This window comes from Vigna umbellata, chromosome 1 (genome assembly GCF_029865625.1).
Source record: "Vigna umbellata cultivar VRB3 chromosome 1, Vumbellata_1.0, whole genome shotgun sequence".
In the NCBI taxonomy this organism is placed as follows: domain Eukaryota; kingdom Viridiplantae; phylum Streptophyta; class Magnoliopsida; order Fabales; family Fabaceae; genus Vigna; species Vigna umbellata.
This window is the reverse complement of record NC_142165.1, coordinates 70749881-70769504: the sequence shown is the minus strand read 5'-3', so window position 1 is coordinate 70769504 and position 19624 is coordinate 70749881. Positions and strand designations below refer to the sequence as shown.

Below are 19624 nucleotides of genomic sequence, written 5' to 3'. Positions count from 1 at the left end.
TCATATATAAATTCTTTGACAATTTCCAGATTTTGGATGGGTTATGAACAATATTAATAGTACGTGGAAGTTCTAATGTTTGTGCTGACTATTTTAGAGATAATACATATAAATATATTGATAATTTTTGTTGTTTTTTAGAATGCAAAATTCTTTATATATTGAAACCATAGTTATTCTTATTATTGAATATTTTCACGATATTGACTTCAAACATGCTTGATTATAAAATGATTGCGTACACTATTATGTTAAACTTTTTTTTATTCCTCATAAATAAATTTGACTTCTATACAATTAAAAAAATAAAACTATATAAAAATGATATGATATTATGATATCTAATATTACACCTAATACTTTTTATAATAAGCATTGATTTTCTGTGTTAGGAATTGAGAAAAGTTTCTTTATGTAATTTTTTTTAGATTTTATTTGATTAGAATACTTTTTGTTTTTACTTTGAAATAATATTTTCTTTTTTTTAAGAATTAAATATGTTTTTTTGTCCCTTAAATATCACACGATTTTGGATTTAGTCCCTATTCGAAACTTTGATTCCTTTTAGTCATCGTAGTTTTGAAACTATTACTATTAATCCTTAAAATTGAATGGTGTTAACTTTTATTTGATGTGGCAAATGGCGAGGCTACGTCTCATGCCAACTTGCCTCTTTACTTTCTGCCACGTTGCTTGTGCTTGAGAACTTCGTTCATCTTCTCCGATAGAGCAACCACGGTTTCGCTTCTCGTGCACCATCACCCCAATCGCGTAACACCCAAGCCACAGATCAAGCAATCATCTCCATTCTTCACTGCAAAGAATCCAAACAGTGGAGCCCTTTCTTCTTCCTCACGCATGACATTCCCAAAATCACTTGAAACTCAGACAAATCCAGAAAACACGAGCAACCCGAATCGCAAATCGCACCGTGTAGGAAGACGCACACTGAGTTCGCTCCGACCAATCGAGAACCACAACCAAACGAAATCCCAAATCGCGAGTGTTGCGACGAACCCTAAATCGCTAAGCCTCTCCGTCGTCGCACCTTCATCTCACTAGCTCCCCTGCAGCGACGCCATCCTCCATCAACGCCACCTTCAACACGCAAAATCCTTGCAAGCCGCGACATCCTCCCTCACATCATCACCGTCATCTAGATGCGCCATCACCTTGAGCAAACCTGCAAATCCAAAAACACAGCAGAAACTCCATTCGCCACCTGCAAGGAGCAACCCTTCCCTTCTCGCATTCTTGGCTCATGAGGCATAAAATAAAAGAGCAAAATCATGGCGCAAGTACAGGGTCAAGTTTCCCCAATCTGGCAAACCCTAATTTGGGGTAAAAAGGAGTTGACATGTGTCAGATTCTTATTGGCCAGATAAAAAGAAAAGCAACGTGGCAGAAAATGAAGAGAGAAGTTGACATAAGACGTGGCCTCATCGTTTGCCACATCAAACAAAAGTTAACGCCGTTCAATTTTAAAGACTAATAGTAATAGTTTCAAAACTATGAGAATTAAAAACAATCAAAGTTTCGAGTAGAAACTAAACCAAAAATCGTGTGATACTTAAGAGACGAAAAACATATTTAACATCTTTTTAATGACAAATAATTAACACATATTATAATGTCAACTTAGCTAAAATATCATAATACATAATACCTAACATCAATCTAAGAAAATAACATAATTTCCTCTTCAAAACAAATATTCCAATTTTCTCTCTTCTATCTTCTTTGTAATTTTTTTCACTTCTTATTTTCTCTCTTCTATCTTCTTTGTATTTTTTCACTTCTTTTCTAGATAAAATATTTGAGGATTATTCTTTTCATTTAATTTTTTTTACTCTTTTGGAATTAGTCATTACTAATTATAAATTATTGTATCTGCATAAAAAAAAAAAGTTTTACTCTCTTGTCTTTGATTATAATTATTTTAAAACTATTTATTAACCTTAACATTTGGACATACATAAACGAATGTAATTATTTTTTATATGCATGATTAAGACATATATTTCCTCTTTATAACACGGTTTTTACATTCTCACCACCATGAATTCAAATACATGTAAACTATAATATCGCAAAAGATAATACGATAAATAAAAATAGGCTTAAATGCTTGAGGTAAATTTCTGTTTAATACCCGATTTTAAAAATAAAGACACTGGGTTCCTATGTTATGAAAAATATATGAATAAGGTCTACAAAGAAAAAATAAGTTCAACAAATCATCAAAGAAAAATCTTAGCAAAAGAGAAAGAAAGCTAAACAGCGAGAGAAGAAGAAAAAATATGATCACATTAACATGAACTTAATATCGTTGTTGTCAACTCAACGGACAAAATCTTATTCATACACTTTTCATAACATAGGGACCTAATGTCTTCATTTTTAAAACCGGGTACTAAACAGAAATTCACCTCTTAACATGAAAACGAAATAAACATTTAAGCCATAAAAATATACTGTAATTTAGTATTTGACATATGATCATTACGGCAAGTCTAAAAATGAAAATGCAAATTTCTTTCCTATAAGTCGTAATAACTATTTCGATGCATCCATATGACCTTTAATAAAGCTAAGTGCATAATATAGATGCTAATATATGGGTATAAAATGAACTTCCCTCACTGGCTTTGTATGACTAAACATCATTCAACGGTTTCTAAAACAATTTTCTTTAAAGAAAACTGTATATTGATGATATAACAAGTAACAAATTAATTCCAAATGGCGAATGAAAAGTGTTATGATATAGATTATACATGAGCTGACATGATTTCCCCAAGATTCCATTACATGTTAAATTATTAGAAGAGAATGAGAAAGAAGAGGACAAGGGGAAAGCAAACATCAGTATCTAACAGGTGAACCTGGTTCATGCACTACGCAATAGAATGTGTGGGCAAATTGCAGCCACCTAATATTTCATAAAATGAATAACCTCAAAAAAACTAGTAGCCAGTTAAAGAGAATATATAAAACTTATTACGATGGAAAAAAATATGGATGAATGGAAAGAAAATATCCTTTAGTTTTCATCACAAGTTACCTCTATTTACATGATTCAAACTCATCATCATTCACCATGTCAGAGTATGCTACAATCTTCGTACCTCGTCTCCTTTCTGTATTGCCTTGTTTGGTTGAAAGATGCAGAGAATGCAAGCAAGATGAATTTCTGAAATAACATCCAATTTCCATCTGGCACCTCTGCCTGCCATTGATGCATGACCAAAAACACTGATTGACAACAAAACAGAAATTAATACATAACTTGCTTACAGAAACTTATCAACTAGGAAAAAATACAGAAGCATAAAGACGTTTAGATGAAATATAAATATTATCCATCCCGTTTACAGTTTGATATTTATAGAAATGAAACTAATTCTACAACTGGAATTACATGAAATACTTGAGTACAATCCAGAATTCAGCAATAAAAGGAATATCACATACCATCTCGGGCTGAAAATGAATCATAGTCAATTTGAAAATAATTTGCAAACTCGTTGTTCTCTGCTTGAAGAAATTGAGGACTTTGATTGTTCAAGGCATGAACTGCTCTGATGCAAGGACCTCCTTTTTTTTCTTGTTTGATATAAAAGGTCTTCAGTGTCTAAAACGTATGAAACCTAAGATGCAGCATGTTCCCAGGAAAAAAAACAATGGAAATTCAGAAACACAGTATGAACATATCAAATGGATGGTATTAACAAGATGAGAAAAAACAAAATGTATTTAGAAGGATTCAGGCAAGAATTGTAGTATTCATAAAACTTGAAAATGTAAATTATGGAATACCTTAGACGAATTGCAAGCTATCTTACACTCCAGTCCATTGACAATTTGTAGTCCATCCATGGTCTGGCTTGAAAATTCATCACCACTGCCATTCTTGCGCTTATTCCTGCAAAAGTAAATACACCAAAATAAATACAAATGTTATCTGAGCATTGGCATGCTACGGAGCCAACAATTCTTATTTATCAAATACCTCTTCAGGTAAATTCCAGACTTCTCCTTTTTGTCTGGGACAATAGATAGGAAGTCATTGTGCAGATAGGCCGAAAAATTAGGGTCCATTGATACAGTAGTCACTTCAGGTTTATCAAATCCATAGTCCATCAGTTGAATAGACAATTGGGTAGGTGAAGGTGACTGCAATGGGTATGAAATAAAACTAAGATATATAACATACAAAAACTTTAACCAAAATTTCATTACAAAGTTCAATAAAATACATACAATAAAACATGACATTAAGAAGCTGAACCGAGTTGATATAAAAACCTACACATTCAATACGATATATGTTCTCATCATGAAGAAGAACACGAGCATTTTCATGACAAACTAAATCAACAAATCTTCCAGGTTTTCTTGATTTTTCGTATGCATATAATTGAAGCAGCTTGCTATCCATCTCATCAGCGGCAACAGCTTGAAGCTGAAAGAAAAAGGACAATTTTTCAGGATTATAAAGAGCAGGGAATGGCATGGTCAAGGGAGAGAAAGGAGGTTTTTACACGTTACCTGTTTAACAAGTTTATATATCAACTTATCTAACGTGAATAAGACATATGATTGAGTTCCAATAATAGCTCGACAGTCATCCTCAAATTTTGTACTATCAGAAGAACCATCTAGTAAATTGTAGAGGGCGTTTAAAAACCTGTAGCAAAAAAGTCACCGTCAATCTCCGCATAGATAATTAAATCTTCAAAATAATAATAATGGTGTGACATTAAGGTACATTTACCTACCTGCCATATTGATCAGTAGAGTCTGTATCATTTGAAGCCCTCCACTTCCTTTCAGAAGACGATGAGTTAACCTTTGCAGACCGTATCCTCTCATACAATGTCTTCCAAAAGTAGCAAAAGTAAATGCAGGATAAGAAATATAAATTAGGTCTTAGTGAAACCACTGGTTAATCTGCAACCATAACCTTAAATATATACAACTGCTAAAGAAAACAAAAATCATTAGTACCTGATGGAGTCTAAATAGGACATAAAAGGAATCATTTCCATAAAAGACTCGACCAATCCTTTCTTTCTCATGCAACGTCGGAGGAACATATTTTGCCAGAGGCTTTACATTGACAAGAAAGCGTTCTGAATATGGCAATGAGGCACAATCCCCTTCAACATCATTGGCATCAGCCATTCCTTCTGCCTCACCTTCACTCTCAGCCTTGTCATCATGATCATGACCACCGTCCTCCTCATGTTCTCGAGAACACTCCTCACCATCAGCAGACTCTGTGCCAGAAATATCTCCATTTTCTGAAGCATTTTCACTATCCTCTAATGATCTATGGGGACTTTCTTCTCCTTCATCATCAGCATCATTTTCTCCTCCTACTTCACCACGAACTACTTCCCCATGTCTGTTTTGGTATGGTTGGGAAATGCTACTATCGTTTCCTTTATGAACTGCCTCCGAACTAGTATGTCCATAAACTGCAAAATTGTCCTCTTCAAAGTCTCCATTAGGTGATAACTCACCCTCTTCTCTTTCACATCTGAAGTGTCCCACAGATTCTTCCTGATGTCTGTGAACTTTCGATTCCTCAATGATGGCCACATTTGTTGATGTAACTGGTCGTGCAGAGTCAGCACCCTAAGTCAGCACAAAATAGAAAATAAGGATATTATTTCCAATAGTTTGCACTGTACAATCCAATACAATATGCAGAATTTTATACAAAACCGAGTCTGAGAAGACAAACAATGAAGGAGGAATTGAAGAACATTGACCACAGATTAATTTTCCTTTAGGTATAAGTTCCAACAGTTACGGGTCTTAAAATGACATCAGCACATCAAAACCTAATGTTCAGTTGCATGTAGACTCCATCTATGTCTTGGTGTCATGATATGAGATCAAATTAAAAGAAAAAAAAATGAGATGCAACTCAAGCTATTATGAGAGTTACTGAGACCTTCATCCGCATGGTGACTACTTTTCTTCAGTATTGCAAGAAGATAAAAAGTCATAAAACAAACGAGATTGCAATAAAATAGAGGCTCCAGGTCTATAAGCTAAGTAACTTTAATTGCTAGTTAAGTGCAAGACAAAATGTCAATCAGACGAATGCCATAAAAAGAAGAAACAAAGTCATCTCATCTCATCCATATAAAGCCATCACATGTCCTTCCAAATCCAAACAATAAAGGTTTATTTGCACTGTTTTTATTTTCTTACTTGAAATTAGAAGTAAAGACATAATAAAGACAACTATATGCCATCAGTAATCTGGAAACTGTGACAACACTGAATATTTAAGGTATTTCACTTGGAGCATTTAACTGGTTTGTTACTTGAACAAAAGTCTACGCTAAAAGTGAATCAAAAAATTAATCCTCTTCAGAGGAATAATATCCATATCCATTTTGAATTGAAAATGTACTTAAATAAGCTGAACAGGAAGTTAAGTCATACCTCTAATGAAGCTAAACCAACTCCTCCTACGGAAGATATATTACCAGGTCTTGATGGAGTAGCAGCAAGTCCTTGCAGAAAGAAGAGGTATCTCAGAGTTCCATTCATCATCAAAATATAAAATAAAGGAAAGGAAAAAACTAACAAGGATCATGAAATTGAGATAAATATCACCGATATAAAAGGGCCAAGACTACTATGCTAATTATTATGCAAAATTAAAAACACCCATAATTAATTAATATTCAGAAGGCACAGCCTTCAAACACACATGTCAATATCAACAAAAGTCAAAAAGTAATTAATCCTCTGAAGCCTTCGAATAACTAAGAATGCACAAACAGAAATTTTGTGTTCTTCATTTTAGTAGATTCTGCTGCTGATTTCTTAACATGTTTCCATAGGGTACTTTATTTGTCAATGAAACCCTAATAAAATAATAATTATTATTATTATTATATGAAGATGTAACCAGTATTAAGATAAACGGAATCATAAGAATCAAGTAGTGTGATCATTCTTGAATCAAGTTGTCAACCTGTTGCGTTATCCACATTTGTACTTCTATTATTTTGTTCCCCACCCGAGGATAGTGAGACATCAGCATTCGCCAACCGTTCAGTGGAATGATCTTGCTTATTGGCTCTTGATATTTCATCAGGTATAGATGCATTTATATTCATTTTACTCTGCTGCATATTACTCCCTAAGGCTTCAGTCTTTTGTGCAAAGCTGTCCGAATCAAGATGATTATCCTTTTTACCCTTAGCATGTCCACTTGGTTGCCATTGTTTGCAGGAATGAGATTGCTCAAATGGAAAGTTTTCATCCCCATTTCTATTTATGTTTAAATTCTTAGGATTCATTACAGGACTACCATCACCGGCAACAACTTCAGCGCTACTTTTGGCAGACTTATTCCTATCCTTGACAACATCTTCTGTATCCTCTGGACCTTGGGATCGAGACGGAACTCCAAACACAGGTTCTAAAAATGTTGTCCAAATCTTCATAGCTTTATCTAACTGTTCAGTTGTACACATTTCTCCACAAGAATATTTTATGAGTTGATACAGATCTTCATGGATCTCTGGATCAGGATACGCAAATTCCAAGTGAGGAATAATTGGCTGTCTGTTTCCAGCAGCAATTGCAAGAAGAACGTCGTCCTCTTTTCTTTTCTTCTCACTAATTTCTTTGATTTCAGCCAGTAAGACTGCAAAATGCACATCGAAAGCAAGGAGTTAAGAGTTAGACCTCAAAAAAATAAAAAAACTCTTGTAACATGACCTCTACATATTTCACAGTTGAAGTTCCACTGAACTTGAACAAAAATAAGCCACTCATACATATTTCACAGTTGAAGTTCCACTGCGCTTGAACAAAAATAAGCCAATTACTTTTGTACAAACATAATTTATACAATCAAAGCAAATGCATGTCCTGGTACATATTATCTCATAAAATTGCTTTCAGACAAAGGCATCAGGCAAGAAAAGGGGTACACAAACATGTGGAAGAAAATAGAATGAAGATGATACCTCACATGGTTAACCTTTTTGAAGCCATAAGAAATAATTTATTTAAACAGTGAAAAAAAACTCAAATTCCACGTTCTTGCAAGACAATGTAATCCTATGATGCTCGGACATGCCTCTCAAATGGTGTGTCCCTATATCAGTCAGGTATCGAACACCAACATGTGTACAACACTCGTACGACACGTATCAATGAAGTGTCCAATTCAAAAGACATTTTTTTGTCTCTGACATAATTTTGATATGGTTCCAACACAATGTAAACAAATACAATGATTTTCTAAAAACCCATAAACTTATAAACTTATTCTCTAAGTTTCTATTATGATTATACAAAAAGGGAACAAATCTTGTATGATCACGAATATTTAAATTACATATGTATTATTGAAAATGTTTTTTATTTAATCTATAGAATTGTATATGTTCTGAATGTATTGTGTATCTAATGCAAACCTCAATGTATTTATACCATAATACAAAATCAATTATAATTATGTAATGGTTAATTTCCTACAAATCTGTAACCGTTTAGTACATTTTAACATAAGCTATCATATCTTTATATAATGAGGAATTTTTTTAAATTATTAATTTGTCTTTAAATGAATCTCAACTAAAATGTCTTTTTCAATGATGATGATCAAGGGGATGTCTCAAATGAATTATATCCTCTTTTCACTTTTTGGATGTTAGATAGATGGATTAGATTTATTTTTGTACCAGGCGACAATATATTTAGATTATTATATTTGACTAACCTTTTATAGATGATTTTGAATATATAAATATTGGTTGTTAATTTAAATAATTCATAATGATCTAATATACAGATTTGTGTCCCCGTGTCCCACATTTTGGAGACTACAAGTTTTGAAGTGTTTGTGTTGTGTCGTGTCCAGTGTCCGTGTTAGTATCCATGCTACATAGATGCAATATTTTACCTTTAGTGCTCAAGCTTTTAGTATCCTGCTGCTTAAAGTAAAAACTCCGATGATCAAGTGATTTGTGGTAGTTCTTTGCATATATTTCAGCCCAAACTTTATTAAAATCAGCACGACACCTTGCCCACTCATCCTGTTTCTGCTTCAAGCGGGTTAATATGACTGGCAAAGCTAAAGATGCATTCTTCTTTAGCACATCCATTACATCAAGCCCGTGATCACCATATAGTCTTTCTATGCATCTAAGATTTAGAGCTAAAGGAAAACAACAAAAAAGTTATATTAGAACATGGAAAACATCAAGAAAATACCTTGTACAACATATATGTACTTTGACAAATTTGATTCATCATGCGGAAAGCAAATAACCTGTCAAGTGCTCCTCAATACGAATTGGACTGTCTCCTTTAATTATATTAGCATTAATCTTTTCTAAAAGTTCCTCAACACGCTTAGTTGCCACATTTACAGACTCTAACAACATGTCAAGTTCAAACCTGCCAGCATAAAGTTCAAAAAATATCAGCCAGTACAAGCCGAAGATAACCTGCAGAAATCAATCTTTGAACATTCTACTGACGTCAAAACTAACCAAAATGTAGAAATAAGATCATAACCAATAAAATATAAATTGACAGTAAGCTCAAACCTGTCATCTTCACATCTAAACAAACTCTCCTCATACTGATTTTTGCGCATATGTTTAAAGGAATAGTCCTCACTACCGGAAGTAACAGAAACCCAGTAATCATTCAACACCTCTGCACCAAGCTCTGTTCTCTGGCTGGCTGGCGGTATTAGGTACTGTGTGAGCACAAAATAGTACACATAAATACAATCAGAAAACTAGAGATTTCATTAAGAATTAAAACATGCTGAAAAGAAAGAGAGTAAAGCAACCATACATTTTTAGGAAGAAGGCGATAACTAGGAGTGCATTGTTCACAGTTGGAAAGATCCAGTTCACTTATAGGCTTTCCTGAATACTTATCTTTGCTGGCATATAGAGACATCTTAGGAGCAGAACCATCCTTGTTAGCAGTTGCATTGGATTTGTCCCTTTCTCGACGATCCCTTTCTTTCACCCCATCATCCCTATCACGGTCCTTATCCTCTACCTTCATTGGTTTCGGTCCATGTCCTTCATGCCAAAAGGATTCTGATGAACAAGTAGCAGTCAGATTTTTTAGGACATAACAAGAAGCTTAAAATGTTCATGTGGGCCCATGCAGTATAAAAATAAAAGGGGGGCCCCATCACAAGATATCAGAAAAATAGAAAACATGTTACTTACTTTTTTTCAGAAGACTAGCAAGGAATCCTTCTGCATGAAAAACTTGATTAGAAATAGTAAGACGAAACATAGATTTTGTAGAAATTGAAAATTTAATTTAAAGTTGAACATTACCATTCTTTTCACATTGAGTCAAAAATTCATCAAATCCCTCCATAAGGTCTGCATGATTTCCCAGCAAATTGCCCACCTAGAAGAATAAACCACTAGAAGTTAGCAATTATACAAAATAAAAGCCCTATAAAAACATAAAAGACAGTCACATCAAGCTAATAATGACACTAAAGTGAATTGAGTGACCTAAACTATCATCAATAAAAGATAAGTCACTTCACTATTATTCAACATTTCTTATACAAATTTACTTTAATCTTTACATATTCTCAACATGGAGGATTTTGGAGCTTGAGTGTATTTAGAAAGCTCTTTCTAAAACAGATGAATAATATGTTTTGTCAAGGGAAAGTAGCAAATTATAAACCTAAAGTAATCTGTGATATTGAAAATTAATCCTCTTTGATGATGGATTTGGAGTTGCCCCCAAATTGTCTGAATATATTCCAGGAAGACATATGACAAAGATACACAATAGCAGCAAGTAAAAAGCATAGTCCTTTCTTTAGAAAAGAATCACAATTAAGTCTGTGTAAAAGATCAATGGTTGTATAAGAAAAATGAAGCATGGACACCCCTCTTGTATGAAGTTTTGTGTACTGACACCTCCCAACACTTCTTTAAGAGTATCAAACAATTCTCATTAGTTGTCCAACTAAAAAAGAAAAGACCTTGTAGGATTTTTTCCATTCGCCTATAACCAATTTTTCATTGCCATTACCATAGTTCACCATCAAATTATTTATTAAAGGTCAATGTTCAATGCCGGCCAAATTAAATTCAGTATAGATTTTGGCAAAATTAGAAGCTATTAGAAGCAGTGTATAAACCATACCAATGATTGCAATTCATGACGGGCAATTATTTCCTTGCAGTAGATGTTTAGGCACTTCAAAAATTCCTGGTAATCCTCGGGACTTTGTAATTTCTCCTTCACTTTGTCAAGGTAACCAATCACTGGACTATACATACCTGAGTGACATAGTTTTAACCAATAAAATGAATTGTAAAAGGAAAATAAAGGAATAAAATTACTACAGAACAAATAATTGAACACTAATAAACATTGGACAAAGGATTTTTCTTCTTGCAAGTAAAACATGAAAAAAATATTATAACTTACATAGCCTAACAAACTTGATATTAAATTTAATACAAATAGCATATCTGAATCGTAGATAATTCAATCAACAAAGAGATAATATATCCTACCTTATATCATTATAAATGGCAGTGAATGAAGACTTTTTTTTATTAGATATTTACTTTTTCAGGTGTCATTCGTTTTCTTCTTTTTTATATCAAATTTTAGTATACTTTATCATTGATATAACCTTCATTAAAGTTCAAAAAATTTGTCTGAGAAGGTAAGAACATTTCAAAATTTAAAATCAAAAGCAATGATTTACGCACTTTTCAAAGAACTTTTATCGTCACAAGCATATGAGACAGGGTGCATGCCAAAATTTTCATCAGTATCATGCATCAGTTCAATGCCAGAATCTTCAGCCCTACAAGCAGATTTCCGCTTGTGAGATAAATTTTCCCTACTACCATCATGATCATAATCTCTGTCATCCCTTTCCCGCTGTCTCCTGTCTTTCTCTTCTCTACTTTCCTTTTCCTTCTCACCACGCCTCCTCTGATCCTTATCAGCCTTGATTAAACCTCTGTCATGTTCTGGATCAGGATGATCAGCACGGAAGTCATGATCACCTTGTGAACCAATGTTCCTCTCTCTCTGACATAAATATAAGTTAAATGTCAGCTTCAGGACCAACTATAAAGTCACAGGGACATAGGCTTTCAAAGACATAAACCTTTTCAACATGCATTTGCCTCAGTGTTGGCATTGCAGAGCTCCTATCACGAAGCAGAGGATTTCGAGTAGAAGCATAGTGATTAAAGGCTGTTCCTGAAGTATCAGGAAGAAAATGCGTAAACTCCTCAAGAAGGTCTGCATGGTCCTGGAAAAGTGCAGCAACCTGGAGAAATCCAATATATGATTAAAATGAGTGTTTAATGGGTTAAAAGAAACCAAATTTGCCAAAGTGTAACTTGATAAAATAATAGGCATAGACAACAGACAGTACAGACCTCCTCATAAACCTCAGTGATGGACTTAGTTTCCTTTCTGTACATATTTAATATGTCTAGAAATGACTTATAAACACTGTCATTGCTTTGAAAGCGAGTCTGCATGAGAAGAAATCAACCAGTCAGATTCAACAGTTAAGGTATACATATGAATGGGAAGACATAAATAAAATTATCAATCAGATTCAACAGTTAAGCTATCCATATGAATCAGATTTAATCAGATTCGCAATGTTTTTACCTTAATCTTGCCCACAAAACTTATGGCTTCTGCAAACTCAACAGGCTTCTTTTGGGGAGGTTGTTCATCCTCCAATGGAAGTGTAATTTCATATCCCTTTGGTAAGAAGGTGTTAAATCCCAAAATTAGATCTTTGTGCCCTTTAAACAGCTCCTTCACTCTTGCTATGACACCAGTTGTATCAATTCTACAAAATTAAGAAAAGAGAAACAAACAAATTTCAGCTCGCAGATATTAGATCCTCACTCCTAAGAAAATATAACAAACAAAGCAAATGACAAATTTTGGAGTTGGGAAAATGTAGTACAACGTGATCAAACCTTTGAGCCTTGAAATCCTTCATGACTTCCAGAAAGTCATCATACTTTTCTCTCTTATCTTGAAACATATCCTTTACAGCCTTGAGATATGCCAAGGCATCATTTGTGGTTAGTCTCTGACCACCACCACTCATCATCTGTGGTTGCCCCGAGCTTCATCACATAAAATTTCAAAAAATTATTTGAGGCCATTGGAGAAGTTGATGAAAGAGTATATAGCACATTATAACACCATTCAATGTAGAATGTGGCAGAAGGGTAGACGATCTACTATGACACGATTGAATCTCAAATGCATTGAGATATTATAAATTGCACTCACTAGAGAAGCTGCTTTGGTTTTGCAATAATTCTTCCCTATTATTTATTTATATTTCGTTCTCTCTATCTGGTTAACGCCTGTGTGACATTTTATTCACAATGTAGAAAACTAAAGAGAATCTAACCCGTATAAGTTTCAATACACAAAAATTAGCTTGCTGAATAATGCAGATAACTCGAGACATTATAGAATAAGCTTTCAATAACGACTGTCTCACCAAGTCAAACCTAAAAAGAAAAGAAAATAACAGAAAAACAATTGAACCTTCACCAGACACTAAACTTGCAGAGCAGGTGATAAATACCAAATAACGATAGTAGTGCAATAAAAGTGAAGATACAACTGTTTCATCAAAGCAAAAAATGGTAATTCAAACAAGAAATTGAAGAGAAAAGGAAAATAAAATGAACTTACGGTTCTCCTCTAGAAGACACCATAGGCCGTTTATGTTGTGGACTCATATAAGCATCATCCCTTGACCTCTTCATTCCTATGAATAACAATAATAAATAAAATCATCAGAGAAAAAGCGTAAAACAAGATGCTTTCAAACTCACACAGATTGAAAATCGTAGAAACCCAACTTTCACATTCGAACAAAAGAAAACAGCATGAAGCAGATCTAACCGTAGGGAATTCACAAAGGCACGAAACACAAGCAAGATTTCCAGCCCCGAATTGCAAACAGATCACCCGCGCAGAGCCCAATCCTTTAAAAGAAAAACAAGAAAGCAAAATTTGCATTACTTCAATGAAAAGCAAACGTGGCGATAATTTGCAGCACAGAGAGAGGGTTCAAACAAAAATTTACAGAGTGATTGTGAAGTGCACGAACTGCAGAGTCCTCCGCAACAAGCTTTTCAACAAACACACGGAGCACACAAAATGATAGATAGATAAGAAAACCGTAAAGAGAAAAAAATTGAAAATTAAAAAATATTGAATCTTCCAGTAACAGAGAGAGAGGGAAGAATCACAACCTCAGACGATAAGCGAGAACACAAACCTTCAGCAGCTGAGTTTTTCACTTGAAAAAATTGAAAAAGAAAAAGAATTTCCTTTATTTTTCTGGGTGAAGAAACAGAATGTGGAGAAAGAATGAATAACATACAAAGGGTGAAGGTGAGAGAGTTCACAATGTGATATATACGTATATTTATATGGGATATAACATAACACAAAAACACTCCCCAAACCAAATATTAGCGAACTATATATTTTGGCTGTGGTGGCAAACCGTATTTTTACGCTAAAAAGGAATGCTACTACTCCCACTGCTATATATTTTATTTTATTTTTTATTTATTATAAAAAAATTCTATATCACTGATCAAATTTTCGTAAAAGATTAACCCCATATTAGATTTCAATTTGGAGAATATAAATACATTCATCCAATAAAAGATAAGACATGAATTACTTAAACGTAGGATTTACCTAGTAAAGAATACTTTTGCACCAGATTTATTTCTTTTTTAAATATTTTTCTCATTTTTTCTGATATTGTGAATTTAAACTAGGGCTAAACAAAAATCTGAGAATGGCAATTTTTGGCCATGGGATTGGCGGTGACACAGAGGGGTAATTAGGTTACTTACCACAAAAATAATTGAAAAAGAATAATACTGTGAGCGCTGGTTGCAAATTAGGTTTATAGGTTTTGGGGATTAGGGTTTATTCGCGGTGCGATTCAGTGAATAGTTTGGCTGTGGAAGTAATTTCACGGATCTAGTTTTAGTTATATATGGAAACAATCTTTTATCATTACCGATGATTTCGGATGTTGATAAAATGGATAAAATATATTTTTTAACTTTTTAAAATACTGTAAAAATAGTTTAAATGTATTTTCAGTTCTACAATTATGCTTTTGATTGGTTTTTGTTCCTTAAAAATATATTTCTTAATTTTAGATGATTTTTCAACACGTCATTGATAATATCCACTATGAAACATAAAAAAAGTAATCCGTATGCGTAATGTAATAAAATATATTTTAAATTAAAAATACTAATATTAAATTCTTATTTAATTCAGTCAAATATTTATTATTTAATATAAGTAAAAATTTTAGGACTTTTTCAATAAGTTAATAAAATAAATATTTAAATATTTTATTTATTAAATGGAGTTATATATAAATAAAATTATATTAGAAATAACATATTTTATAAATATGTCTTTGTAACTTTTTTTCAAGAATTTCTTTACCTTCTTTCTAAATGCATGACTTTACTTCTTCTCTTAAGCATATTTAAGTATTTATGTGTTTCTAACAGCAAAGGGATAACATTTTCATATGATTAGTTTTTTTAAATAGAGTAAGTTTAATTTTTATCTTATTATAAAGTTAAATTTTAATTTGGATGTAGGTAGACTATTTGATTTTTCATGTGGTCTCAGAGAGTATTTTTAGAAATTCATATTTTGTTGTGATCATAAAGATATGTTTGAAATTAATATAAGCTCTATTTGTTTTTTTAAAGTATCATATGGAAAGTAAAACATAAAAGATACTTGGAGTTAGGAACTTTAAAAGAGGTAAGGGAAGTCTTTTGTGTTTTTGCTATTTGTGGTTATGCTTATTGTATCTTAGTAATGTTAGTGATGAAATGAGTTAAATATGAATGGAATTATGAGGTAGTTATTCCTAGGTAGAATCACTACAATGAGTTGGTTTTGTGTGTAATGTATTGATAGTGGAAGCTTAAATGAGACCATCTTGATTCTAGTAGTAATTAGATTTATATAGATGAAAATAAATAGTGGTGAGAGTCGAAAAAGATTCATATCTAGAGTGTCAACAATAGTCGAACAAATGAAATATAGAATTTATCCTGTCATGCTCTATGAATTGGGAGAAGCTCGAACATTTATAGTTATAGCTCCTAATAAGCAGGAGTGATTGAGTAATGACATATGCATGATCTTAGTGTTCTAGTCAATAAATAAGTTCTTGTGATTATTGATGTATGAATTTTTGGTACTTTCTCTATGGTTGTGCTTACTATCTTGAAAATGTTAGTGGTGAATTGAAATAAATATCAATGGAATCATAATGTAGTTATTCATAAGGTGGAAATATTACAATGAGTTGGTTTTACATGTAGTGTATTGACAGTGAAAACTAAAATGAGATAATCTTGAATCCATTAATAATTGGATTCATATGAATGAAGGTAACTAGTGATGAGAGTCGAGAGATATTCATATCTAAAGTGTCAACAATAGTCAAACTCGTTAGATATAGAATTTGTAACACCCTAAATTCCAGGGTGTCACAGGTTATTAAAAAACGGGTAAATATTTCAAACTTTTACACAACGCGGAAACGTATTTTCAAAAACCTCAACATTTAAATGTGCATAAAATATAATAATTCCAAAACATTTGTGCAATGGAAATAACGAAAGAAATAAAATGACTTCAATTACATTGTCTCAAAATTCAAAAGTAATAATTGTAACTAAAATCCCAAGTTTGTTCTCCGTCCTCTGAAATCTATTATGCCTCAGTACCATCTGCAACATCATCTGCTCATGTATAACATCACACATTATATGATCATCGCATTCACATGCATACACATAAACATGTATGAGGTAAGCTACCAATAAAACAATTATAACAACAAGATACATACTGATTATATCAACCATAATCAAACACACAACACCTTCTGATTATATCAACCATAATCAAACACCCCACAAATAAAAGTAATAACAATAGCATTCCTAATCCTCTAACATAAACAATTCAATCATAATGAATTACTCGATCATCGATCCCCGATCCTCAAACTTCCATCCTTGATCCTTGATGTCATCACTAACATCTCACACATAGACCTTTGTTCTATCCACTTATTAGCACCTATGCTAACTACTACTATAACCATTATGGTAACACCACTATCAACATAGCATAACTTAGAGTGTGTCAAATACCATGATCATCATCACAGATATACCACCATCATGATTATCCCAATCATGAATCACACCATGATCATCACCAAACCATGAATTACATCATGACAAGACTTAGTCATACTGTTGTACCTTACTTCACCGACTGTAGCCGCTCCTACGGTCCAATATGTAGATTCCCCATACAGATACATTCGAGTCATCCTTCTTTTGGCTTCAGACGTTCTCCTATCACACAAGGCAGAACATTTATCCCCCTCAATAAAGAAGATTCAACACTCAACATCATTCTCTTTTCTACAACTATTTGTCAAAGAGAATGTCACTCTCTTTTTAACAACCAATGCCAAAGAGAGTCACCTCTCTTTTTAACAACCAATGCCAAAGGGAATATTTCTCCTTTTTCAACAACCAATGCCAAAGGGAATATTTCTCCCTTTTCAACAACCCATTCCAAAAGGAATATTCCTCCCTTTTCAACAACCGAGGCCAAAGGGATTCACCACTCTCTTTTCAACAACCAATGTCAAAGAGAGCACCTATCTACAGATAGAACCAGGATTTACTAGGTACAACAAGTAGACTAATCTCCCATGCCTCATGCTCATTATCCACACACACTCTTATGCATTCCATCTTCCACTCATTCTCCAATATCAACCACAATTCAATCCTAACCCTAAATAGAACCACTAAACTCATTCCTTGATTCTCATCACGTTCTATAACTTCTCCAAAATAGAGCTGCTGATGCGAGGTTGTTTTATCCCAAACTAGACCTCTAATTGATGATCCGAACGGTCAGAATGAAGAAACATAAGTTTGAAACCTACTATCCAAAAATCAGCCCAATCTAACGGTGAACGACTTCACAACAATGAAAACACCAGTGCAGATTTTATGAAATTCTCCAAAACAGATTTGCTGATGCGAGGCTGTTTTTTCCCAAACTATACCTTCTATTGACAATCCGAACGGTTAGAATGAAGAACCATATGTCGGGAACCCACTTTCCAAAAATCAGTTCGATCCAACGGTGAACGACTTCACAACAACGAAAACACCAATGCAAGTTTTATGTTATGTGGTAATGACTTCTTTTCTTCTTTTCTCTCTCACTTGGTTTTTTCCTCTCTTCAAATGACTCTAATGTGCCCTACTAATCTGACCCACCTCCACTAACAAAGTGAGATATAATGATCCACATTATTTGGCCTATTCTCCACATAGGAAGGGATCCCAATAACCTAACACTTACAACATATATTTGCATGGGAACCCCAAGCATCATAACTTTGTTCTCTCTTAGCATCAAAGCCTCTTATTGGGATAATCCAACAAAAACATACATAATACATTCATAGGGAAAACCCAACACAAATATTACATAAACCTTATGTCCATGCATACATAAACCCTTATCCAATAATAATCACAGATAATCATATACACGTGTATCAAACAAGGATTATCAATCAAGATAATCAAGAGCACATATAGCATACAACAACAAGCAAACAAAGGTAAGCTTCTCCATACCTGGGCTAATCCTCGGACTTTGTCTAACTTCAAACTACCACAAGTCCTCCCTTGCACTAAGGTTTTTTGCAACTCTTCTTTTTTCTCCTAGAAAACGTCTTTTCTTTCCTTAAACTCTCTAATTTTCGTTTTTAGGAATTAGGTTAACAATGTGCAGACCTCTTTTACTCTTTTCCTTATTATCTTCTTCTATTTTATCTCTATCTTTTTAATTAAAATCATATCTCTCACTTAATCTATAAAACCACCAAGATTTCCTCTTATTCTCTCTTAACTACTTTTTAAAATATCAACAACCACTAAATCTTTCTAAAATCCACTAAATCTTTTAAATTTCAGATTTATTTTATTCATTTACTTCCTACATCCCTTATATTAATTTTACACCAATTAATAAAGGTAAAAGACATTTTTTCCATGGGCCCAAAAACACAAATTAAACATAAATTTACCTTAACTCTTTTTCTTTCTAGAATTTGTCCCACACCTATTCAATCCTAGATCACCCTTCTACCATCAAGCCCATACATCACATTGGTAATATAACACACATACAAATCATCACAATAATAACATACCAATCACGTGTTTCACTTAATCAACAATAACATTAAATAATTAACATATATAATAATAATTATAATTATAGAAAACATCCAATCACCAAACATTAATTTCCAAACAAAATATCAAATTCTCAAGACTACTTTATCTCTAAGACCCCTATTTTCCTGGGTCTTACATAATTTATTCTGTCATACTTTAGAGATTAGGAGAAGCCTAAACATGTTATAGTTATAGCTCCTGAGTAGTAGGAG

At 33.3% G+C, this 19624-nt stretch overlaps 1 protein-coding gene across 4 annotated transcripts; it reads right to left on the bottom strand.

Moving 5' to 3' along the window:
* Positions 1 to 521: 521 nt before the first annotated feature.
* On the bottom strand, positions 522 to 14505 carry LOC124837117 (paired amphipathic helix protein Sin3-like 4). 4 transcript variants are annotated; one of them, XR_015783514.1, is made up of 27 exons: positions 14316 to 14505; positions 14147 to 14191; positions 13963 to 14045; positions 13750 to 13825; positions 13014 to 13166; positions 12694 to 12880; positions 12453 to 12551; positions 12176 to 12340; positions 11769 to 12096; positions 11191 to 11327; positions 10356 to 10431; positions 10242 to 10271; positions 9853 to 10106; positions 9597 to 9751; positions 9317 to 9444; positions 8948 to 9202; positions 7004 to 7681; positions 6466 to 6536; positions 5011 to 5643; positions 4782 to 4882; positions 4552 to 4690; positions 4313 to 4465; positions 4013 to 4176; positions 3820 to 3925; positions 3475 to 3650; positions 3065 to 3255; positions 522 to 1331 (listed from the first exon to the last, which is right to left on the bottom strand). XR_015783514.1 is itself a non-coding variant. In XM_088104131.1 (26 exons), the coding sequence occupies exons 4-26, from the start codon at positions 13821 to 13823 to the stop codon at positions 3104 to 3106; spliced, it is 4398 nt and encodes a 1465-aa protein (XP_087960257.1). In that variant the 5' UTR covers positions 13824 to 13825; positions 13963 to 14045; positions 14147 to 14191; positions 14316 to 14504; the 3' UTR covers positions 2737 to 3103. The 4 variants fall into 4 exon arrangements, 1 of the variants encoding a protein (XP_087960257.1); XR_007028720.2 differs by lacking the exon at positions 522 to 1331 and adding an exon at positions 2737 to 2932; XR_015783515.1 differs by lacking the exon at positions 522 to 1331 and adding an exon at positions 2737 to 2932 and having other exon boundaries at positions 14342 to 14503.
* Between the last annotated feature and the right edge of the window lie 5119 nt (positions 14506 to 19624).

Bases quoted from the DNA above. Each gene is read 5' to 3' on its own strand.
- LOC124837117 (XM_088104131.1), bottom strand. From the start codon at position 13,823: ATGAAGAGGTCAAGGGATGATGCTTATATGAGTCCACAACATAAACGG. The intron at 9,445-9,596 runs GTTTGAGCTTAC...TTATGCTGGCAG, and splicing joins TTTAGATGTGAAGATGACAG to GTTTGAACTTGACATGTTGT. The intron at 9,203-9,316 runs GTTATTTGCTTT...GTTTTCCTTTAG, and splicing joins TATTGAGGAGCACTTGACAG to CTCTAAATCTTAGATGCATA.